Genomic DNA, 26249 nt, shown 5'->3' with positions numbered 1-26249 from the left:
AAACAAGCTGGCAGAGGAAAACAACACAAAACACCAGAAGCAACAGGCCAAACACTCTCCTAAAATTCATAATATGCAGAGCACCAGGTCACAGCTCATACTGAGTCTAATGCAGAGTAAAGCAGAATAAATCAGAAATAGTGGGGCTATCTCCCCACCCCCCTTCCAAAGAAGGATCTGCTCTGGATCTGCCTCAAACAACTTAAAAGCAATCCTTAAAGGGCTCAAACTGATCCTACAACAATATCTAACACTGCTACATGAATAAAACAAAAATCCAAAATCCAACAACAAAACTTAAAATATCTAGCACCCAATTAAAAAAAAAAAAGCCATGGAAAGGAGAAAAATATGACCCATAGCTGGGAGAAAAATCAATCAATTGAAAAAGACATAAATGAGATGATGGATTTAGTAGACAGGGCTTTTAAGATAGCTATTATAAACTGGATATAAAGAAAAACATGAACATATGAAGGGAGAAAGAGAATACATCAATAAGGCCCACATAGGATCTTCAGAGATGAAAAATATGATACACGAAATGAAAAAATATACCGAATGGAATTAACAGATTAGACACTATAGAAGAATTAGCAGAGAACTATTAAGATAGCAACAGAAATTATTCAAATAAAGCATAGAAAGAAAAAGAGCAGGAAACAGAATCAACAGAGTGGGCTGTGGCACCATATCAAGCAGGATCACATCTGCGCAGCTGGAGTCCCAAGTGGGGAGGAAGAAAAATATCTAAAACAAATAATGACTGAAATGTCTCCAAATTTCACAAAAACAATAAACCACCAAACCCACAAAGCTCAAAATCAAGCATAATAAACATGGACCATGCAAAAGGACTATCATCATCAAAATGCCAAAAAACAATGATAAAGAAAACATCTTAAAAGCAGTCAGACAAAAAGAGATTTGTTCTTAGAGAGCAGGGTTCAGCAAACCACAGCACATGGGCCAGTCATGTGATTTATATAAATAAGTTTTACTGGAATACAACCACACTCATTTACTTTCATATTATCTATTGCTGCTTTTATACTAAACCAAAGTTGAGTAGTTGCAACAAAGGCCAGATGACCTATAAGCCTAAAATATGACGTGACCTACAAGCCTAACACATTTACTATCTGGCCCTTTAAGAAAAAGGTACAGAGGAACAAAGAATGACGGAAGGAGGCCAGAAGACAGTGGAAAGACATCTTAAAACACTAAAAGAAAAGAGCAGTTAACCTAGAATTCTAGGGAAAATGTACCAAGTGAAAAAAATCTTTCAAGGATGAAGGTGAAATAAAGCATTTTTCAGTAAAACGAAAGCTTTGAGAATTCAACAGACCTATACTATACGGCAGTATATACCAAATACCTATACTCTATACGGTATATCTATCATAGGTTTAGACTAGGAGGAATGTTAAGAGAAAGCTCTTCAAGCAGAAGGAAAATTATATCAGACAAAAACGCACTCTTACACAAGTGAATGAGGAGAGAGAGAACTGACAAAGAGGTGGATAAATATAAAAATATTTTTCCTCATTTTCATGTTTCTTTAAAAGGTAATTGACTAAAGCAATAATGATAATAATGTATTACAAGGATCATCATATATGTAGAATCAAAACAAACAACAGCAGCAGCACAAAGGATAGAAGAGAGAGGGATTAAGAATATATCATTATAAAGTTCTTATGTTATACATGCAATAGTATAATATTTAAAGAAACTGTAATAAAGATGTATATATTATACATCCTAGAGCAACAACGGCAACAAAGTAGATTCACTAACAAACCAGAAGTGGAAATAAAATGGGATCATACAAAATACTCAGTCCAAAAGAAGGCAGAAAATGCAGGGAAAAGGAACTAAAAACAGATGGCCCAAACAGAAAACAAATAGCAATATGGTAGATTTAAATCCAACCAGATTTAAATGCAATTTAAATACTAATAATTACATTAAGTGGAAGGATCTTAACACTCCAATTAAAAGGAAAAGATTGCAGGTTGACTAAAAATATAAAAATGATATTCTACCTGTAAGAAACTAAATTTAAGACACAGATTAAAAGTAAACAAATGGAAAAAGACATACCATGGAAAAGAAAGCTGGGCAGGCTGTTTAATGTTAGAACAGAGTAGACTTTAGAACAACGGATATTATAGGGATAAAAAGGACCTTCTCATACTGGTAAGTTGATTCATCAAAAAGACACATGAATTCTAAATGTGTATGTTCTTCAACAGAACTTCAAATACACAAAGCAAAAACTGACAGGAAAGGAAAAATTATAATTGTACATTTCAGCACAATCTCAGAATTAACAAGTATTGATTGATTGATTGATTGATTGATTGGCAGAGGGAGAGGGACAGAGATTCCTACGCAGGCTCCATGCCCAGTGTGGAGCCTGACATGGGGCTCCATCTCATGACTCTAAGATCATGCATGAACTGAGCTGAAATCAAGAGTTGGACGCTGAACTGACTGAGCCACCCAGGTGCCCCAGAATTAATAAGTTTAAAAAATCAGTAAGAATATAGAAAACTTGAATGTTATCAACCAATCTGATACAGTTGATATTATTTCACTCCACCCAATAACAATAGAATACAACGTCTTTACAAGTACACATGGAACATTCACCATGACAGACCAAATTGTGACCTATAACAGAAGTCTCAATAAATTTTAAAGGACTAAAATCATACAAAGTATTCTACATGGTGGAATTAAACTAGAAATCATTAATAGAAAAGATATTTGGAAAATCCCCCAAATACTTGGAAGTTAAATACATTTCTAAATAACCCAAAAAGAAATCACAAGGGAAATTAGAAATTATTCTGAACTCAATGAAAATGAAAATACATTTCAAAATGTGTGGGAGGCACATAAAACATGCTTACAGAGATACGTATAGTTTTAAATGTTTGTATTAAAAAAGAAGAAATTTCTAAACTCAGTAATCTACGATTCTACCCAAAGAAACTAGAAAAAGAAGAGCAAATGAAACCATGATAAGCAGAAAAAAGAAAAAAAGTGGAGTTCAATAAAAGTGAAACAAAAAAATACAGAAAAATATCACTAACCAAAAAAGTGCTTCTTTGAAAGTTCAGTAAAATGGATAAAACTTCTGGCAAAACTGATTAAAAGAAAAAAAGAGAGAAGAATCAAAGAGGGGATATGATTATAGATTATGCAGACATTAAAAAGATAGATGATACAAAAATAACTTTATGGCAATAAATTTGACAGTGGGTGCCTTGAAAGATACATCAGCTTATCTAGTTTTAAGCCAGAGAGTAAAAAAGATATGTATATCTGTAAAGTCTACACAGATTTCCATATTCCTAATGGATTTGGAAAGGAGAAGAGCCTCAGTCTAGAACGAGGAAAGGGATTTTCAGTCACAGTGTAAAACAAAAGGGATCTGTACCACTAAGAATGCCTAGGGAAGAACCCAAGAGAGTCAAGTAGAAATTGCAGGTAATAAAACCTAACACTTCTTAAATGTTTATCATATGTCATGCATTATTTTAAGAATTTTAAAAGCATAGCTTTTAAGATAGATAATATTATTACCCTGTTTTACAGATGAAGAAAAGGTTTTGGAGCAGGGTTCTTTCTTCCTTTCTCTGCAAAGGGCCAGATAGTAAATATTTTAGGTTTTTCCAGCCATATAATCTATTGCAAAGTACTCAACTCTGCCTCATCAACTCTGCCTCATAGTACAAAATTAGCTGTAGACAATAGTGAGCAAAAAGATTTAGGTATGTTCCAATAAAACATTATTTATAAAAACAGGTGGCAGGCTAGATTTTATCTGTGGGCCATGGTTTGCCAACCATGCTCTAGAGAATGGTTGTTAATGGTCCGGAACATACCACCCCCAAATGAGCCACTTTGGCATAGTGATTATTTTGAACTGAAGGCACTTGAGAAACAGCAGGTGCAGGAAGGGCTCTCTGATCTCCACCTTTCTACCTGAAAGCCGATCAAAAAATTTCCCATGGAAAGATGCTTTCTCTGTTCCAGGAAGACAACATTCTTATCACTGGATACTGGCAGTCAACACCAAAATCAGTCTATACAAACTAACCTACTAAAATAGCCCTTACCTTCCATTAGTTTCCCTCCTATATTTCCTAGTCATTTCCCCCTCAATTTACTGCCCCTATTCCAAGCCCCTTTGTCTCATCACTTCTCCACAAAAGCATTGTTTCTTTATTAAAATATACAAGCTCCTAGTCCTAACTGCTTCTTTGGGTATTCATTCTCCTTACGAATACCCTCACATGCACATAAAAATACTAAATAAAATTTGTACGTTTTTCTCCTGTTTATCTGTCTTATTTCTGTTTAATTCTCAGGCCCAGCCACAGAACTTAAGAGAGTAGAAGAAAGATTGCCCTTCCCTAACTGTATAGTGATTTTCTTTTAGAGTTATCTGAATCTGTCCTTTACTTGATAATCTTTTGGAGAGATGTCATCTAAGAGATGCAAGTATTGGATGGATTTTTAAAAATCTACGTTCTACGAAAGCAGTGGGAAATCAGTATACTCTTACATTACTTTATGATTTCAAACCACTAGGAAAATTTTCTCTGATGTGAAAACTGTCAGTGATTAATTATTACAACTTATTTTATCTGAAAATCCAAAAAGTACATTTAATTACATTTTATGCTGTACCAAAAAAAAAAAAAAAAACAACCCTAATACACCAATAACGAATAATGCTTGCCTCCAGTTGTACAACTATTTCTAAATGGGTAAACAGTTAAGAAAAAAATTACTATAATGGGCTGTTATTTTACTGTTTAAGAAAAAATTAAATTCCAAATCTTTGTTTTTAGACAGAATTTTCCTAACTTCTTCAATGTGAGTCTCCCAAGCGAATCATCAAAATGCTTTTAAGTGTTAGACTGGCATCTTCTCTTTTGAAATACACAGTCTAAAGAACAAATCAGGAAGCCTCCTCTGTGCTTAAGTGAAGTCATTCTTCAGGGACAAAAATTAATTTCAGTTAATTTTTCTGCAATATCATCTGCTCATTCCTAAAAAGATTATAAACTAAATTTCTTTTAAAATAAATTATCTAAAGTTTGAGAAAGTATTTTTAACAAAAGTAGTCACTTTTAGTCATGGTATTCATTATAAGATTGTTTAACATATTTGTACAACAAAAACAAATCTTAAAATTGTTTTTCCCATACTCTACTAGTAATGATCTTGCCTATGAAAAAGGGCCTGTATATGGTTTAATCAATGACAATACTCTTAAACAGCCCTTTTCTACTTCTATACTAGTTGAAAACAGCAGGCTAAGGTTTATAGTCTATTACAATTACTAATTTATTTTATTTTTGGCAGAACAGCCAACTAAGATGTGCCAAGGAAAGAAGTAAAATAAGAAGTCTGAAAACTCTTAAAAATGAGTTGTTAATATGTCAGTGAGATCTACTTTATCACAGACTAACAATTTTAGGTATAGTAAACAGAGCTATTTACCAGAATAAAAATTTTAATTAGTGTCTAACGTATCCATTTATAATTACTACATCTCTCTCTAGCAATGTTACAGATTTAATAACACTACCTAAAGGTAAACATGTTTATTCCACAAGATTAAGATGTCTATTGGCACATTTTATTTTATTTATTTTTATTTTTTTATTTTTTATTAACATATAATGTATTATTTGTTTCAGGGGTACAGGTCTGTGATTCATCAGTCTTACACAATACACAGCGCAAACCATAGCACATACCCTCCCCAATGTCCATCACCCAGCCACCCCACCCCTCCCACCCCCTCCACTCCAGCAACCCTCAGTTTGTTTCCTGAGATTAAGAGTCTCTTATGGTTTGTCTCCCTCTCTGGTTTGGTAGAAATCTCTTAATCAAAATTAGGTAACATGGATATTATTTTCACAAAGTATTAATAACCTTGGAGATAGAACTGGTAAAAAAGATACACAAGCAAAATCAAACAATTAAATACCCTGATGTACTGATAAATACATGTGAAAGTAGATCAAAGTAAAAAAATCTTTTAAAGAAATCTATGCTTATCTAGAAGTTATCAGAAATTAAAATTGAAATATACTACACGAGTTACCCACCAAACATGACTGGTACAATGAAACCAAAGTTAATACTGAATGCTAAAAATCTGTAACTAAAGATATTGATTCCTTTAATATAAAAAATGACTTTTCTGACATGCATAGATCAGTTTTAAAGTGAACGATAATCTAAACTCCTATCGGGGGGCGCCTGGGTGGCTCAGTTGGTTAAGTGACTGCCTTCGGCTCAGGTCATGATCCTGGAGTCCCTGGATCGAGTGCCACATCGGGCTCCCTGCTCGGCAGGGAGCCTGCTTCTCCCTCTGACCCTCCCCCCTCTCATGTGCTCTCTCTCTCTCTCTCTCTCATTCTGTCTCAAATAAATAAATAAAATCTTTAAAAAATATATATTTAAAAATAAAATAAAATAAAATAAACTCCTATCGGGAAGCACATTAAGGTGATTTCAGGTCAATTTGGATGACAGATTAAATAACTCCTACTTACACTATTTTGATCTGTTGCTAGTCAGTATCTAACTACTCTAACTACCGCCAAGTATGTAGCATGAAGCTGAAGGGTACTGTATCTCAGCATGTCTATATCCAAACAGCCAGTTTCCTGATCTATATGGGCAGAGATTCTTTTGGGTTTCATTTTCTTTTTATTCCATGTTACTTCTGCTTTTGGCGGACCCCTGGGTTTAACTGCTGTCGAGTTCATTAGGCTAGTCATCTAACAATGACAGCCAACTGATACAAGCAACAATGTATTTCCCTCACTTTTTTAAAGATTAAAATGTTAACTTACCTTATTACACTGTAAATTAAAACCTTCCTGTTAGAAGCACAGGATGCACAGGGCATGAGTGATCTGGTTCTACTTTCCTCACTGTGTATTTTTTTCTTCCTTGTACAGATTCTCTATCTTAAAATTTGGTACAAATATATAGCTAAGGAACTGGCCAAGGAGCATATTACTTTTCCATTTCCTGGAGCTGGAAAAGGGTACATCTCCTCACTTTTCATACTGTTTGTCTCAATCCCCAGAAAGTCAGCATTTATTCATTCACTAATAATCCTCTACCAAAGCACACTTATGCCCCTAATATTATGGACTACACTTAATCCTTAAGACAAATAGAAAAAGCTAAGAGGACATCAGAAGCTATGTGATACATTTTGATATAAAGGAATATAGAAAATGAAAATATTCTTTATATTTGGCATATTTGCAAAATTACAATGAATTTTAAAAGACAAAAACTCAATTTAGAACCGCCATTACAATTCTATCATGGTATCCTAATAAAATGAAAATTCATTATAAGACATATTTTAACAAGTCTTCACTATGTATATAAAATATCTTAAAAGAAGAATTAAAATTTTATATTTTCTAAGAAGAGACACCAAAAAGTTTTCTGAAAGGCTTTTGTCTTAGTAACTAAGATGATGAAGCTATACTGCAAAGGGAGTAAAGTTAATTATCAAATTCTTAATATTTAAAGCAATACAAAGGGTCAAATGTCTAATATTCATTAGGGATATTTGCTTTCTGAATGTGAAAAACTCTAAATTACTTCAATTTATGAAAGAAATGTATATTTGTTTTTAATCACTGGTTGTTTATTTTAGTTGTGTACAGAAAATTCTCAAGTACTCAAGGTCCAGTCATAGAAGTCAGAGATCGTCAGGGCTCTGTGACACTCATTTTTCTTACAACTGTGGACAAACCACTATCTGTTAGGCCTCTCTCAGTGGTGGGGAACAGATAAAGCATTAGCACAGGCTAACAGGGAATGAATTATATTCCAAACGTCCTTTTTATCATCAGTTTTATGGAAACTAGAAAAGATGTTTTTAAAAATCATCTTATAAATGGTTGTTAGATGATTAGGACAGGTCACAGAAGGCTATCAAATTCTTACTGTTGCTGAACTAGGAGAACTAAACATGGACCCTCAGATCAGGTGGCTACATAGGAGAGACTTTTCTCGATTCAAGCAAGTCAACTACAGGTAAATTTTAAATTAATCAAGCTACCTTTAGCACCTTCTCCTATCACTTCTTGTACCCACATCCTTTCACATTTCTATTTTGTTTCAAGCCCTCACCAGGGAGCCAAGGACAACTGGGGTGGAGAAGGAAATCAGGAACAAAATTGTGAAGGTAACGGATTCTCTTTAGGCCAGTTTCTAAATAAATGGATATTCATGTACTGAATATTGAACTAACTGTTGATATTTATGCCTTCCAAAATATGGTTTCAACTAACCATAACATGCATTACATCTGTTGACACCTCATTCATCACATTTCCTGGGGACAAAGTTCCTTTGTAAGAACTTCGCAACGTTCATAGGAAGTACTAGAGCATAGTAGTTAAGAGGAAGGGTGTGAAGTCAAACAGACCTACATCCAAATTCTGGCTCTGTCACTTACAACATGGACGACCTTAGGCAAGTTACTTAACTATTCTGTACCTCAGTTCATCCATGCACAAAATGGGAGTGATAACTTTTTTAATGGTACTAATTATTTTCTGATGATAATTATGATTAACCAAAAAATATGTTTTGCACCTACTTGCAGATGCACAACAAATATGAAAAGAAGCAGATGAATTTAAGAGACATTTAAGGGACAGAATAAATGGGAGGGATGAATATTGTGAGAGGGAGAAGAGATAAGCAGAGAGAAAGAGAGGATGGAGGGAGGAAGGGAGAGAAGGAGGAGGGAGAGACAGAGGGAAAAAAAAAACAACCCAAGATTCTAAAGCAACATTACTGAGAATACAGTAGCATTGAGATACCAAACATAGTAGAAGAACCCTTTAGGAAAGGGGTGAATTCTGTTAGACAATATCTAGGTGGAGCTATCATACAGACAATAAAATACTGTTCTGCAACTCAAGAAGGAGATGAGAATGTGTGGCGGATCACTGGCATATAAATGATACTTGAAAACCATTATGGTAGATCAAACAGTAGGGAGTACATGTCTAGTAGGAATTTGTAAAAGGGATAGAATCCTACAGATAGGCCTAGGAAGATATCAACATAAGATTTTCGAAGGATGTGATCAGACATTGGAGGAAAACCAGCATACAGTGATGGTTCAGGAGGAAAGAATAAAGGTTTCAGAGAGATTAACAGAAGCAAATACCACAAAGAAGTCAAAGATTAGGATGATGTGAAAATTAAGGAATTGTAGTAAACTTTGCAAGAATAGTTACAGAGCAGCTGCTGAAGTACAAGCTCATTGAATAAAGTAAATTGAAAAAGAAATAGGAATGAAGAAATGAAGAGAGCTAGTTTATTTTTTTTATTGTGGCAAACTATACATAAAATTTACCAATTTATCCATTTTTAGGTGTACAGTGGCAGTAAGTACATTCACACTATTGTACAATCATCACCACCATCCATCTCCAGAACTTTTCATCTTCTCAAACTGAAACTCTCTACCCGTTAAACATTAACTCCCCCATCCTTCCTCCCTCAGCTCCTAGCAACCAGCATTCTAGCTTCTTTCTCTGAATTTGACTATTCTAGGTACTTCATATAAATGGAATCATACAACATTTGTACTTTTGTGTCTGGTTTTTTCTACTTAGCATAACATGTTCAAAGTTCAAGCATGTGTCAGAATTTACGTCCTTTTTAAAGTTAAATAGTATTCCATTGTATGTATATGCCACATTTTGTTTATCTGTTTATTCACTGATAGACATTTGGGGTGCTCCAACCTTTTGGCTATTATGAGTAATGCTGCTATAAATCTTGGGGTTCAAATATCTGTTCATCTCCTGCTTTTAATTCTTTTTGTTATGTACTCAGAAGTAGAACTGCCGGCTCATATGGTAATTCTGTTTAAGTTTTTTGAGAAACCACCATACTGTTTTCCATAGCAGCTGCACCATTTCACATTTCTACTAGCAGTGCACAAGGGTTCCAATTTCTCCACATCCTCACCAATGCTCATTATTTTCTGTATTTTATTTTATTTTACTTCGTAACAGCTATCCTAATGGGTATGAAGAGGTATCTCATTGTGGTTCTGATTTGCATTTTCCCATTGATTAGTGATGCTGAGCACCTTTTCATGTGCACATTGGCCATCTGTATATCTTCTTTGGACAAATGCCTGTTGAAGTCCTTTATTTTTTAACTGGATCGATTATTTTTCTGTTGTTGAGAGCTAGTTTATTTTTAAAACATCAACAAGAGAGAACAGAGAAAAAAGTAAAGCCTTAAGGGAAAGCAGAACTGAGGAAGACTGTGTTAAGGACTAAAGACACCTAAGTCAACAGTGGAGAGTGTAAAGACAAGAGAGAGAGGCATTACCTAATGGAACAAGGCTCCTGACTGTGTACGCAAGGTATCCCTGAACAATTCACACACTTCTTCCTTTGAAATGGACAGAAAACGTAAAGACTCATGAAGACACAAATGAGTCTGAAGATACAGGAAAGGAATAATGACAGTGTTTTTACCTAATGACCTCATTTTTCTCCAGACTTAGGAGACTAAGTCATAAGCTGAGCATTAAAGGGGATAGAAGTGAAGTAGAGGCATAAAGACTGTAGCAAACATTTGTAACAGATGCTATGGAAAACTGGACAGGGACCTAACTAGATACATTCAGCAGCATTTTATCCATATGAAGCAGTCTGCTGTCTTGTCATCATCAAGACATTGTCAAGACATTATTGTTCTCACTGTCATCATTATCATCGTATTTCCAAAGGATGAGCTGCAAAAGAATGATTAAAAGAGGGCGCCTGGGTGGCTCAGTAGGTTAAGCGTCTGCCTTCGGCCCAGGCCATGATCCCAGGGTACTGGGATCGAGTCCCGCATAGGGCTCCCTGCTCAGCGGGGAGCCTCCTTCTCTCTCTCCCTCTGTCATTCCCCCCAGCTTGTGCTCTCTGGCTCTATGTCTCTGTCAAATAAATAAATAAAATCTTAAAAAAAAAAAAAAAAGAATGATTAAAAGACTTGCCCAAGGGGTGCCTGGGTGGCTCAGTTGTTTAAGTGTCTGACTCTTGATTTTAGCTCAGGTCATGATCTCAGAGTCTTGAGATCCAGCCCCTTGTCAGGCTCCACGCTGGAGCATGGAGCCTGCTTAAGCTTCTCTCCCATCCTTTCTCTCTGCCCCTCCCCCCACAAATCGCATGTGCTCACACGCACTCTCTCTCTCTCTCAAAAAAAAAAAACAAAAAAAAAACAGAGAGAGAAACTTGCCCAAGATGGGACAGTTATTAAATGGTGAAACTTGGATTCAATTCCAGTTCACTCTATTATATTATGTTGTTTCCTAAGAAATGCTACAACAAACTTAACAGTTTTAAACATAAATCTTTCTGCCCTAATCTAATTCCTTCTTCTGGAATAAAATCCTAGAGGTAGAATTATTATTATTATTTACAAATACACACACACTAACAAACTATTTTTCAGAAAGGCTGTATTAACTTACAATCCCATCAGCAATTTATGAGCATGCCCATCACCCATCGCACTGCCTCTTCACCAATATCAACAATTCTCATTTCAAAAATCTTTACAAATTTGGTGAAAACTGGTATCTGTTTGTTTGTTTTTTATTTTGGAATACTTACTGACTAGTGAGGATCACATTTTTCTTTTTTAAAAAAATATTTATTTATTTAAGTAATCCCTACACCCAATGTGCGGCTTGAACTCATGACCCTGAGATCAAGAGTTGCATGCTCCTCCAACCGAGCCAACCAGGTGCCCCTCACGTTTTTCATTTCTAATACAGAAATTTAATATATCAGAAACTATGGTGACAAATTTATAGATGAATGAAATTTTTCAAACTTACATAAAGTTGATAAAATATCAGTATTGAAATATTGATCACTATTTTCAAACAGCTTTACCATTTCATTTCTCCCTTGAAAAGTGACATTTTGGAAGTGACTATCATTAAGTTATAATATAAAAGCAGAGGTTAATTTATATAAATTTAAAATCATATCCCAGTTGATATTAAAAGAACAGCACATGACCTTCAAGTAGTTTAATTTTTATTACTTGCCTTATAATTTGAATGAAAATAAATGAACAGTATATTATTTTCCATTAGACTTCCATTTTAAATTTGTAATCGTTAGGGAAAGCTCTATAAGATTTGAAAGCAATCTTAGTCAGTCCTTAGGCAGGGAGAGTGATATGGATTCAGCAACCTTTTGATGAGTTTCCAGATATCGATAATTCAATAGGCACATTACTAAAAAGGTGTCGGATTTTCTACTTGATAGACATTTCAGTCACCTTTGGTAAAGTTTAGCTATAATGAGGCAGGTATTACTGGAATAGAAAAACATTAAAATGCCAAAATTGCTACAGTAAAACAAGATGAAGAGTAATCATAAACAAGGACAAAAGAACAGAAAAATGATCTGAATCCATTTCATATAGCGGCTAGAATTGTAGAGTCTAAGACAACACCTCAGAATTTAGACAAGCGAGCAGAGATTCTGATTACATATATATTTAAATATCATAAGATCAAGAAACTGGATTAGACAAATAAAAGTTTCTTTGGGCATACATTGCAAATCATTACCTGCAGTGGTCCTCAAGCTGAGGTCTTGCCCTCCATGAGGGGAGGAGTTCAGAAAAGGTGAGAGCATTGTTTGATATCATGACTGAGAAGTGCTAATGGTACCAGGAATGCCAAATATTCTGTGATGCCCAGACCCGTCCCGCACAGTGAAAGAACTGTTCCACTCAGATGCCAAGAGTACTCCCAAAGAGAAACACTGCATATACCAGGGCACTATACAGACTGGTTATACTGGAAAAAAAACTTACCCAGGATTAAAAAGGAATTAAGAAAGCACAGAGGAAACAACATTTGCAAGATAACCTTCTATGTTTTAAACCAGGGCCTGACAGGCCTCTCTCTAGTAAACTTCATCTTTAATGGATACAGAGCTCTATAGTAATTTTTTGAGCAGCTTGTCTGAATGAAAGAGAACAGTAAGGTTAAACTGCATCATCATCTGCATATCCATTTTGTGCAGAGATGCATTAAAAAATAGAGATCTTGCAATCCACTAATCTTTAAAAATATTAAAGGACTGTAAGGAGCCTTATAATTGAAATAGAGGGATTCAGAGAAAGCTTGGAATACGGGTAAGAACACAGTGGGGGGTAAAAGTGGATAATATATCTCTGTTAAGGCAAAGTATTCACTGATACATAACATTTGAGTTAAGTTGAAGTTTTTTAAAGCATATATGGGTTTGTGCCTTTGTTTACACAGAGTCTTTGCCTTAGTGGAGGGTGTGGAATTAATGAAAAAGATAAAATTGTTTCATGCTATAGCGTCACAGATTTGAATTTCTCCCAGATCTTAAATCCCAGGAAAGCATCTATCTACTGAAAGGTCTCTAATCAAAATGTTTAAATCATGCATATATATGCTTGTCTAATATAGAAACAGGCTGAGATAGTAAGATAAATTTAATTTCACAAATGGGGACAATAATCATCAGGACCAAGAACAGACAGACTCATTGGAGGTTTAAATTCAGTCAGTATTTACTGAATTCACAGCATATCTTTGTTGCTTTCATAGCACAATGTAGTCAAGTGTATAAGAATACAAGCTCCGGTGCTAGAATGTCCATGTTCAACTCTTGGCTTTACCACAGTTGTCTCTTGTTCCTGTAGCTAAAGCTTTGTTATGGTTTTGTGTCTATGTTCATGAGGGATATTGATCCATGGTTTTCTTCTCTTGTGATGTCTTTGATATCATGGTATACTGGCCTCATAAAATGAGTTGGGAAGCGTTCCCTCCTCCTCACTTTCTGAGATTATGTATGGTGTTTTACTTAAATGTTTCATAGAATTCACCACTGATGCCATGACTGTCTAGACTTTTCTTTGTGGTACGATTTTAATTTACAAATTCATTGCTTGACTTGATAAAGGTCTATTCAGCTTTTCTGTTTCTTTTTGAGTCACTTTTAATATTTGTATTTTTCTAGGGGCGCCTGGGTGGCTCAGTCGTTAAGTGTCTGCCTTTGGCTCAGGTCATGGACCCAGGGTCCTGGGATCGAGCCCCGCATCGGGCTCCCTGCTTGGCGGGAAGCCTGCTTCTCCCTCTCCCACTCCCCCTGCTTGTGTTCCCTCTCTCGCTGTCTCTCTGTCAAATAAATAAATAAAATCTTAAAAAAAAAAATTTGTATTTTTCTAGGAATTTATCCATTTCACCTAAGTCATCTAATTTGTTGGGATAAAGGTCTTCATAAAATTTACTTAGAATCCTTTTGATTTCTAAAGGGGCTGTAGAGATGCTCCCTCTTTAATTCTTGATTTTGGTAGTTTTTTTCTATTTTCTTATTCAGTCTAGGTAAGCGTGTTATCAATTTTATCTTTTCAAAGAAACAACAAAGGGTTTCATTGACTTTTCTTTATCGTTTTTCACTTAATTTTTATTTTTAGTAAATTTTTATATTTAGTAAAGTATTGCCTGAACACTGTTCTAGAAGCTAACTAGTGACATGAACTTCATAACAAAAAATAATAGTTCCATTACTACTTCATTTCCAATTCTCCTGCCTCAGAGTTACCTATTTCTTCTGGTATTTACCTCCAATATTTCTAGATAATATACTTATACCATTATTTGACTTGTTTTGCAATCTTAGATACTGTATCTACTGATCTCCAATGCACGATAAATTTGTTCCTTGACATCATCATGCTCCCCTCCCCGGACCAGTTCTCCTCTTCTTATCTTCCTTATATATTTATGTTAAAATTTCTGGTAAAACAATCTATTGTTTCATTATTATAACTATATAACTATTGTTTGAGTTGAGCCACAAAATTCACTCTGATTTTACATCTTTTTTTACACAACTTTTTTCTTTCCTGAAATTAATAGTTACTTCAAACTCCCTGTCGGCTTTTCTCTGTAGCTATTACTAAATCTACTCTTAAGATATTACTAAACCTTCTCTTAGTATGGTTAAACATATCAGATAATTTGTCATCACTCCACTGATCCCACGGACAATCATCCTGGAGCACTCCATCATCCTGCTCCAGTTCATACTCTCCCCCCCACACACACAAGTTTTACTGACATATAATTGAATAGTCTATCTTTAAGGAATACAGCTTCTATTCTATATGGCTGTCACCTGAAACTTCCTTCACCATCAACCTGGGAGTTTCACTAGCACCTCATGGTGATGGATCAATCTCTTGTGTCCTGGATGGTATGTTTTCAGGTTTTTGGTTTATTCGTTCATTCAGTAAGTCATCCAGTAACTTCTTGAGAAAGGAGGGGAAAAAAAAGCTTTGAAACTTTGAATATCTTTCTATACCATATTTGAAGTATAATTTAGCAATGAATAGAATCTTAAATTGGAAATATTTTCTCACATAATTTGAAGACATCACTCCAGTGCTTTCTTGTTTTAAGTGTTGCTACTGAGAAGTGTGATGACACTCTAATTTTTTTTTTATTGTGGCCTTTTTTTTCTCTCTCTCTCCCATTCTGGAAGTTTTTAGAGTCTCCTTTTTATTTTTTACTGTTTTAAAATTTCAAAATGATGTTCCTTGGTATGAGGTCTATTTGTTTCATAGTACTGATCACTTAGTAAGCCACTGAGTTCTGGAAGAGTTTTCTTGTATTATTTCTTTAATATATCTTCCCCTCCATTTTTTCTGTCCTCTTTTTCTAGTACTTGTATTAGTCAGATGTTGGACTTCACCAGTTATTGTCTAAAACTGTAAAAGGTGTGAAATTTTACCCTGCTTCCAGGATAACAGGTTAGCCTGGAACAGTTTTATGGATACTAGCAGAAGACATGAGACTCCTGGATCAGAGACGAGGGACTTTATTACTCACGGCAGCATGAGCTTCTTCATGGCTGGGCCAGTTCTCCTTGCCTCCCAAGTCCGATAGGGACAATGCAGTATCTAGGCAGATACTATGCACGTAATAAATTTATGTAACAGATTAGGAAATCCCCAGATCAGAAAATCCTAAGCTTTTTTAAAAGATGCTGCAACAAATCTGTCCAATCTTTGCCCTACAGGGAAATATTATCTTTATCATACTGCATAGCAAACAAATCTGCCCTTTGCTCCTGAGGGAGTCACTATCTCTGTTTCCCAACTCTGTTCATTATACAAACACCTTTGACAAGAGAATACAGAACAAAAGCCTATCAGTGTCTCTGCTCACAAGATGTAGAGAAATATGAGAGACTCATATAGAACTGTCTACCAACAGTTATTCCTCCAATTTTCTTACCTTTTTTCTTTAATTTTCCTTTTGTCTTTTTGTCCTACCTTTTGAGACAGTTCCTTAATTTTGCCCTCAAAACTTTCTACTGAAATTATTTTTACTCTCATAGTTTTAATTTCCAAGAGCTCTTCCTTATTTTCTGAATATTCCTTTTCTTTATAGCATCCTGTTTCATAAATAAAATATCTTCTCATTTCCTTCTAAGGTGGTGGTAGCGTTACTAAATTTTCTTCTGTTCTATTTGCTTATTTTGATCTTTGTCTTTCAAAATAAGGACATTCTTCAACAGTCTGGTAATTCTTAGTTGTATATTCAAAGTTAGAGTGAAAACATAAAACAGCAATCATGCATTAGCAACACTTACCAACCACTGGGCTTACCAGTGGGATAAACCAGTGTGACTTGGGTATTAAACTGGGGTCCTGTAAATATTAAAAGGTATATTATTTTTCTATTAGACTAGTGTATATTCAGGAAGTAATTCTCCAACCTTCTATCTGATAGCATATAAGCCTAGATGCCAGTGTTCTGAGAACTAAATAGGAGGAGGTCACTGGGAGTTCCTCTTTGCACCCAACCTGGTGCCTGCCTTTCCAGGGTTCTACAGTACAGATCGGCTTGCTTTTACAGGTCTCCCCCATGATGGAAGTTAGGGCTCAGCTTTTCCACTCTGCTAAGTTGGTTGGTTACCATTTGTTCAACTACATTTCTTCTTCCAATTTTTATTGCCTCTCATCTGCTCTTCTCTCCTCTTACATTTTCTTTGTCTTTTGGAGTTTATATATTTTTATGTCTTTACTGTCATTTTAGTAGAGTTTTTCAGGAAGGAAAATAAACATGTGTATTCAACTGGCCATGTTATATAAACATAGCTCATAAACATATTTACAAATGTTGGTACAAATTACTATGTTGTGCCAATGTAGACTCCTCTACAGTAGTGTGTGTGCTTTGTCATTACTGAGTATTACTACTATTCATGTCTTTGCTAACCTAAGAGATTCTTTTAAAGTGGTACTTTATGGTTGAAATGAACAATTCTTAGATTATTAATGAATAGTAACATGTTTTCATCAGTTTACTAGCCATTTTGATTTCAACTTCTGAGGCATATTTGTAGAAGTTCTTTGCTCCTTTTCTACTGGAGTGTTAGGTTTTTTTCATTATCACTTTGTAAAAGTGATATTTAAAGATGTTAATTCTCTGAGGAAAGTATTTTTCCACCTTGATATTTGCCTTTTCATTTTGATGTACATAAACTTTTATATTTTAGAAAGTTATATATGTCAATTTTCCTTCGTACTTCTTCCATGCTTAGAAAATCCTTACCTACAAATATTTACCAATATACTTTCTCATTAATTTGATATTTTCCATTTTTTGTATTGATCTATAAACCAATTAGAATTTACATTTTCCATGTGTTATAAAGCAAGAATCTAGTCCTCCCCCCAAAATACTTAATCAATTGTCCTAGCATCATTTATTAAATAGTTCTTTAATTTCCCACTGATCTGTGATATGACCTTCATCATTTGTATAATCTATACACATACTGAGGTTTCTAGGACAGTGAGATGATCTATGAATTCTGCACATAAAACTTACTTACATTTTTGTATTAGTGTCATTTTGTATATCTAAACAGTACAGGCCTAGATATTTTATTCATTCATTTATTCATTCATTCATTTAGTGCAAGGGGCGGGACAGAGAGACAGAGAGAACCTCAAGAGGCTCCAGACCCAGTGTGGAGCCCAACACAGGGCTCAATCTCAGGACCCCGAGCTGATGACCTGAGCCAAAATCAAGAGTCGGACACTTAACCAACAGAGCTACCCAGGCGCTCCCAGGCCTAGATATTTTAATATCTGCCAGGGCTAAGCAAAATTGATTCTTGACACAAAACTTTAAAAAATAAAACACACACCTAACTAGATGAGACTAAAAAAAAATTTGTAAGTTAAATTATACATATTCATTTATTACTGAACTTTTCATTTCTCAGTACATTTCTAAAATATTTTACTTCAAAGAAAGCTTAAGTAACATCTGTATTTGAGACCATTCTAATATACATTCCTAACTATAAACAAATTTCTCCTTTGAAAAGATTTTTGTGTCTATTTTTAAATCTTTATTTGTCATTATTTTATCACTCAATAAACTCCACATGATGCTAATCAACTTATGTTTACAAGTTAAAGTGAAATGAACCTACTTTTAATTCTCAAAGAAAATGTTCTCTGACACCTCTGCATGCAATTCTTTTTACAAAAAAAAAAATACCAACTTTCCATAAAAGTACCATAGTAGAGTCACGTATTTCAAACCTTAATCTTAAATTTAAGCTATTTTTAAAAGTGGCTTAATTTTAAAATTAACATCTGTGATGTAAATATAAAATCATTTATATGGGAAAATAATCCACTTCCTTCTATATCTGTCTCAGTAACAGTTTTATACCGGCTTTCCTAATAAGCAGATTAAGAGAAAAAATAATCACCTTTATTTATTTAATTTTTTTAGATTTTATTTATTTATTTGAAAGAGAGAGACAGCACAAGCAGGAGGGAAAGGAAAAGGGAGAGGGAGAAACAGACTCCCCGCTGAACAGAGAGCGCAATGCAGAACTCCATTCCAGGACGCTGAGATCATGACCTGAGCCAAAGGCAGATGCTTAACTGACTGAGCCACCCAGGCACCCCAAATAATCACCTTTAAAGAGAAATTATCAATATGAGCATGCAAGGTTAACCAACCTACTTTCTTTGTATGGTTTTTCTATTTCTTCATAATATTTTAAGTCCTAACAAACTTCATAAATCCTTAAAAAGATTAGTTGTAGTTTCCTATATAGTAACATCCCTTGTATCAGTAAAGGAAATTTATACTTTTCTATGATTTGTAGTTTTTAAATTAGTAGATTGCCTAAATTGTTAATATAATGAATCCTACAATTTGCATACGTACTCAAAAATGCTTAATTAATACTACCATTGTTGGCTATGAAAGAAACCTGAAAATCATAAATAGGTTTGTCAACAAGCTCTTAGTGACCTTTGGAGATCCCTTAACTCTCTTAGCTTCTTAGCATGTCAAAGATCCTTAAGTTCAACCATCAATAGTTATCTACTTGTCCGGTGTCTACTATGTATCAGACACTGCATTTAAATGCACTTTCCAATGAAAATACTAACAAAATTCACCAACGTTTGGGAAGAATTTATATAACTTTAGCTTACAGGACTCAAATAGAAAGAAATAGGGGGGAAAGGGGCAAGAAAGAAAAGTGAGAAAGTCAGCAAGGATAAAAAAAGATAGAGGAGGAATGACAACAAATAAGGAGCTGGTCTTTGCAGTGTCAACCCTGATTTCTTCCTCTAACATTGCTAGAGCTCTGCAACCATGTGCAGAGGTGGTATGTTAAGTATTAACAGATGTGCTGTGCACACCAACCATCTCCATGAGTACCAGAAGAGACTGATGCCGATCCCAAACAGCACAATATAACAGTATATCTCAGTACGTATGAATCTCTCAGTGCTGTGAAGCTATATCAACTACCCCCTATCACCTAAACTGTGATTCCATCATCCCAGGAAGGAGTGGAAGAGGGAGAAAATCCAGGGTGTGAGTGCCTATATTAAACTTTCTATCATGAGTCAAGAGGAAAGGAAAGAAAGGGAAAAGATTAGTTGATAAGAAAGTCAATCCAATTATAAGAAAATATAGAAAAAAATATATTTGCTCTACCAAATTGTGGCTTCTAAAAATCATATACAACTGTATCAACGATGCTGAGGAACATTCACATTGTTTCCAATATGTGGTGGCCACAAATATTGTATTGAGATGTATTGAGATTCTTGTATATTAGTACTTTTATTCATATATTAGCAGTACAGACTAGATTCTCATGAGTGGAACCATTAGGTTGAAGGGTGTACTGAATATATTAAATGTGAAGAGATGTTACAAGATGACTTTCTAAAAAGGTAGAAATGATTCAGATACCTAGCAACAAGGTATACATGTACCTTTTTCCTAGCATCTCTGCCAGAAATGGGTAATTTTAATTTTTAAAATATCGTTGAGCTATAATTCAGATATTATAAAATTCATCCTTTTAAAGTGTATAATTCAATAGTTTTAGTATATTCACAGAGCTATGCAATGATCACCAGTAAGTTTAGAACATCTTTATCACTCCAAGAAAAGAAACCTTGTACCCATTCAGAAGTCAGTCCCCATTTCTCCACCTCATTCCAGTCCAAGGAAACCACTAATCTACCTTCTCTTTGTATAGACTTGCCTATTCTTGATATTTTGTATAAATGTAACCATACAATATGTGGTCTTCTGGGACTGGCTTCATTTATTTAACATACTGTTTTCAAGGTTCATCCATGTTGTAGCATGTATCAGTACTTCATTCCCTTTCATCATTGAATAATATTCCACTGTATGGGTACACTGTGTTTTTTTTTTTTTTTTTCTTTTTTTTTTTCTTAAGATTTTATTTATTCACTTGAGAGAGAGAGAGAGAATGAGAGACAGAGAGCATGAGAAGGAGGAGGGTCAGAGGGAGAAGCAGACCCCCTGCCAAGCAGGGAGCCCGATGCGGGACTCGATCCCGGGACTCCAGGATCATGACCCGAGCCGAAGGCAGTCGCTTAACCAACTGAGCCACCCAGGCGCCCCGGGTACACTGTGTTTTACATTCCCTTTCATCATTGAATAATATTCCACTGTATGGGTACACTGTGTTTTATTTATCCATTTATCAGCTGATGAACATTTGGGTTGTTTCCAATTATTGGCCATTATGAATAATGCTGCTATGATCATTCATGTACAAGTTTTTGTGTGGATGCATGTTTTTATATACCTAGGTTGGAATCATTAGGTCACATGGTAACTCTATGTTTAAACCCTTTAAGGAACTGCCAAATTGTTTTCCAAAGTGTGATTTTAATTATTGCCAGTTTGATGGGCATAAAATAGTTCCACCAACTTTATAATGTGCACTTCCTTACTGAGTTTGAGACTCTTCTCTTTCATTCATTGGTAATTTAGGTTTGTTTTTCTTGAGCTGCTTTTCATCTCTCTTGTCTTTTTTCTCTGAGTTACTTTTTTTGCTTATAAACTTCCAAGAGTTTGGGGTGCCTGGGTGGCTCAGATTAAGTGTCTGCCTTCGGCTCAGGTCATGATCCCAGGGTCCTGGGATCGAGCCCCACATCGGGCTCCTGGCTCAGCAGGGAGCCTGCTTCTCCCTCTCCCTCTGCCTCTCCCCCTGCTCATGCTCTCTCTCTCTCTCTCTCTGTATCTCTGTGTCTCAAATGAATAAATAAAAAAACTTAAAAAAAAAAAAAAAACTTCCAAGAGTTCTGTGTATATTTTAGATATTAACTAATTTACTATTGTCTTCTCTGTAAACATTTTGTCTTGATTTTTACATTAGTCTTTAAATGTTGTGGTATCTTGTGTTGTATAAAATATTCCATTTTTTGGAAGTGAACATATCTTCTGGGTTTCTGTGTTTATTAAAAAGTTCTACCTTACTTCCAGATTATAAATGCAGTTGCCTAAATTTTCTTCTAAAATTTTTATTTATTTTACTTTAAGTCTTTATAGAAAATCTACATCATATACAGTACGAAATAGAAACTTAACCATTTTTCTACTGAAATGATGCATCATCTTAATCATATATTAAATGATCAAATATAATGAATTTTTTTTCTGGATTCTCTATTCCAGTGTTTTTCAAGCCACAGGTTAGGACTACTTGTTGCTTTTAAAATCAATTTAGTAGGCTTTATTGGCATTTTAAAAAATACAAAATAAAGAAAATATCAGTATATATCATATATAACAAGGGTAAGTGCTTCATGAAACTTTTATTTCTATTTTTTTTAAGATTTCATTTATTTATTTAGAGAGAGAGAGAGCACGCATGCGTGGGGAGAGGGCCTGTGGGAAGAGGGGTAAGGAAAGAATCTCAAGTAGACTCCACGCAGAGTGCAGAGCCAGACGCAGGGTGATCTCATGACCCTGAGATCATGACCTGAGCCAAAACCAAGACTTGGACACTGAGTCACTGACTGAGCCACCCAGGCGCCCCTTTATTTCTGTTTTTTAACACAAACATATAAACACATCAAGGGTCATGATGCATGTAAAATGTATTTCTTATTGTGAGTTATAATAAATAAAATTTGAAATCTTCATTTCTTCCATTATATTCCATTAATCCATTTGTCTATTCCTTTGTCCCAATAGACAAATATGTCTATTCCTTTGCTCTTATGTATCTAATTCTAGTGGCTATGTTCTGATATCTGGTAAGGCAGGTGCATCTCCCTTTTTAGCTACTACTGGATATTTGTTCTTCCACATGAACTATGTGGTCAACTTTTTCCTACCATTAAAAACATTTTGTTTCCATTCTAATTAGAATTGCTAATTCAGAAGAAATTATACTTTTATGATATTAAGTCCCCTGCAGCCCATGAAGTATTTGGTATGTCTGCTTATGAAACATGGTATGTTTCTATAATTCTTATTACATAGGTCCTGTGGTTTACTTGTTAAATTTACTCCTAAGTATTTTATAGTTCTTTTCATTGTTGTGAAAGAAAAATTTTCCCATTTCCATTCTGTGTGCTTATTGCAAATACAGAGAAGCTATCAGTTTTATTTATCTTATATCTAGCTATCTTACCAGATTCTTTTATTAATTCTATTGTTTATAATTTGAGTTTCTTGTGTTACCCTAATCATATTGCTAGGACCCCTAAAAATGGTAAATAATTTGACAGTATAAAATGGCAACACTGAGAATCTTGCTTAGCTCCTGATTGTAAAATGCTATTTAAGTAACATACACAAGAAATTAATTACACAGAGGGACACCTGGGTGGCTCAGTCGGTTAAGCGGCTGCCTTCGGCTCAGGTCATGATCCCAGAGTCCTGGGATCGAGCCCCGCATTGGGCTCTCTGCTCAGCGGGGAGCCTGCTTCTCCCTCTCCCTCTGCCACTCCCCCCTGCTTGTGCTCTCTCTCTCTCTCTCTGATAAATAAATAAAATCTTCAAAAAAAAAAAGAAAAAAGAAATGAATTACACAGAAAACTGGGACCCATTCCTCTCTCTTCCATTTCTCAAGTTATTCCTCATGTTAGAGACCCTGTCCCTGCTCCTCCTCTCCTACAGCTTCTAAACTGTGCTACAAGTGAGAGGCTCTGGCTTCTGATGTCTGGGTAGTCGGGAAAAGAGGTGCTGCTGGCTCTCAGTGTACCATTAAAAATACATATCCATACATTCAGATATATGCATATATCGCACAAGGTAAGATGCTGAAAAGAATATCAAGAAATTAAGAATGTCCAGAAAGACAATCAAGTACGAAATGAAAGACATATGAATAAATAATGTTATTTCAAATAGAAATGATACATGCTTCAAAATAGGCATGAATCAAGAGCAGAGGAAAATAGTGGCTTATAGTATAGAAACAGTAACAGGTGGAGGTTACATATATATGACAATTATGCTATAATTTGGATATATTATACATTAAAAAGCTTTTGAGGGATTGGCTGAACCTAATTGGGATATGTATTACTATCTTCTTAGAGGAAAAAACTGCTTTCAAATAATTCACTTACAAGTGAACTTCTAGCAACATAACTCCTATATTTCTTAAAGACCACTTGGACAGGTGATAGTAACAGTCCCAAAGTTGTAGTACTGTCAGTAAAAGGAAATAACAAGAAGAATAAATAAGAGCCTGGTTTAACAATGCCCTTTCCTGTTTACCCCTTGAGAACAGAATTAATTTTATTCAATAAAAATAAAAGAAAATGAATCTTTTATCCTGCAAATTTCTTAAAAATTGAAATTTTGTAATTGCAGGTACTATATAATTTTTATTATAATGTTGTAATTCACTGTTAAAATTAATATAGCTTCTCATATTGCCAAATATACCATAATGCAAATTTTTACCAGAGTCAAAAATTTTCATCTTTGAATTCATACAGTGTATAATAGCAAAATGCAGCTGTTACATAAAGCATAGTTTACTGGTTCATTCATGCTATAAAAATATGACTGACATTTCATCTGGTCAACCATCCTAAAGGTTAATTCTTGTTTCCTGTTTCAGATTTTATTCCAGGTGAACTGCTCTGGGCAGATTCTATTTACCTATTCTGAACAAACCACAAACTGTTTCATTGCTCACTCTTACTGTTAAGAACATATTGACTTGCTGCCTGCTCTGCTGTTTAATTCATTTATGCTGAGAGTCAGGCATGAAGACAGAATTTTAAATGTGACATTTGCAGGCTGTTAGGTCATTTAAGCTCTGACAACACTAGGGAATTCCTGACATATAAACTGGACCTGATTACCAAACACAGATAGGCTTCCCAAAGCAGCAAATTTCTGGTCATATTTTTTTTTTTGTAATTTCTCATAGAATTTAATATTAAATTTCAATGCCAACGAAAAGATCTATATAGCCAACATTTTAAAGTAAAAGCCTGTTTCTTTTAATTAGCTCAAACCAGAACTTCTTCTAACCAAATCTGCTAAATGAAAATCGTTTTGGTTGACAAAGACATATGAAAAGACTCATAATAATAATTAACAGTCACCTCAGATTCTGATATATTCTGATATTTAAGAGCTTTTATATTTTCTATAATCTATAGATTCTGAAAAATCTGGTAGTTCTGAAGGCCATGACTCTTGTCAACAGACCACTTAAAATTCTTCGATTCTGGCCAGGGCAGAGCCAGACTTTATATGCTGTCAAAGTCACACCATAAAATCTTAGTTTAAATACCTACCACACTGCCTTCTCTAAGATTACAGATATGCAGAACGGATGATAGAGTCATTATAATTGGAAATGAAAAAAAACCTGCCCACATGACATTTAGAATTACACTTTACAAGAGTTGATAATGGGGTAGGGTGAAGGAAGTAAGGAAAGACTGTTTTCTTATTTTAGCTACTCAAAAAAATCACACCAAATGACAATTTTTCAGCTCTTTTTCCTTGTCACTAACAAGTGCTACAGTGGTTCAAATGAAAGTTTTCTGAAATTAAGTCTTGATGTTAAGTAATGAACAAAAGATAATTCTGATTTTACCCTGTATTTTATATAAGTAAGAGTTCCACTATGCACAGCAAGTAGCCTTTTAATACTGCATTTTGAGTGAGACTCCCAACTGTATTAAGTGGGGTCTAAATAGTGATAGATGGCCTGGAATGCCTTTCAGCTATTCCACATTGATTTTGAAAAACCTAACAAAGGCAATTACTTTTCAAAGATTAAAACTCTTGTTTCTCTCCAAAGAATAAAACGGGGGAAGCAAACCTGGTGTATTATCTGAGCTACAGGAAGTTGTTCAGCATATTTCAGTGGTTCCATGAGTTCCTCATCCATCCAGTCTTTCTTATATCTGAAAAAAAGGAATTAAAAAACACACGCCTCAGGTAAATACTCTTTAAATACGGCAAATATTTAAATATGCCAAATATGAAAACTATTAAAAATCTATATTTAATGTTTCTGAGATAATCAGTATTTATTAAAATCTATGAAAAACCACCTAGTGATAATTTTTCAGTGACGTAACTATAAGTACATTCAGAACACATTTAATTACTACACAGTAAGATTAGCTAACATCATCTAATATTCTCAGATCCTGTCTTTTACTCTGGGACTTAAAAATATTTAAGAATTCCCTGTTTATAGGGCGTACTTTTTAATACAGTATTTAAAGTCTTCAAAACCTGGCTCCAACCACGTTCAACCTCCATCTCTAGCAACTCCTTCTCTATGTAC

The 26249-nt window shown here is 34.7% G+C and overlaps 1 protein-coding gene across 1 annotated transcript in view; it reads right to left on the bottom strand.

Moving 5' to 3' along the window:
• Positions 1-26249, bottom strand: part of PIGK (phosphatidylinositol glycan anchor biosynthesis class K) — a 108469-nt gene that overhangs the window by 12761 nt on the left and 69459 nt on the right. The window contains exon 10 of the mRNA XM_078072888.1: positions 25776-25860. Coding sequence (XP_077929014.1) covers positions 25776-25860 — 85 coding nt within the window. The remainder of the gene's footprint in view (positions 1-25775; positions 25861-26249) is intronic.

The sequence above is a fragment of the Halichoerus grypus genome, chromosome 5 (assembly GCF_964656455.1).
Source record: "Halichoerus grypus chromosome 5, mHalGry1.hap1.1, whole genome shotgun sequence".
NCBI lineage: Eukaryota > Metazoa > Chordata > Mammalia > Carnivora > Phocidae > Halichoerus > Halichoerus grypus.
This window is presented reverse-complemented; position numbering and strand designations above follow the sequence as displayed.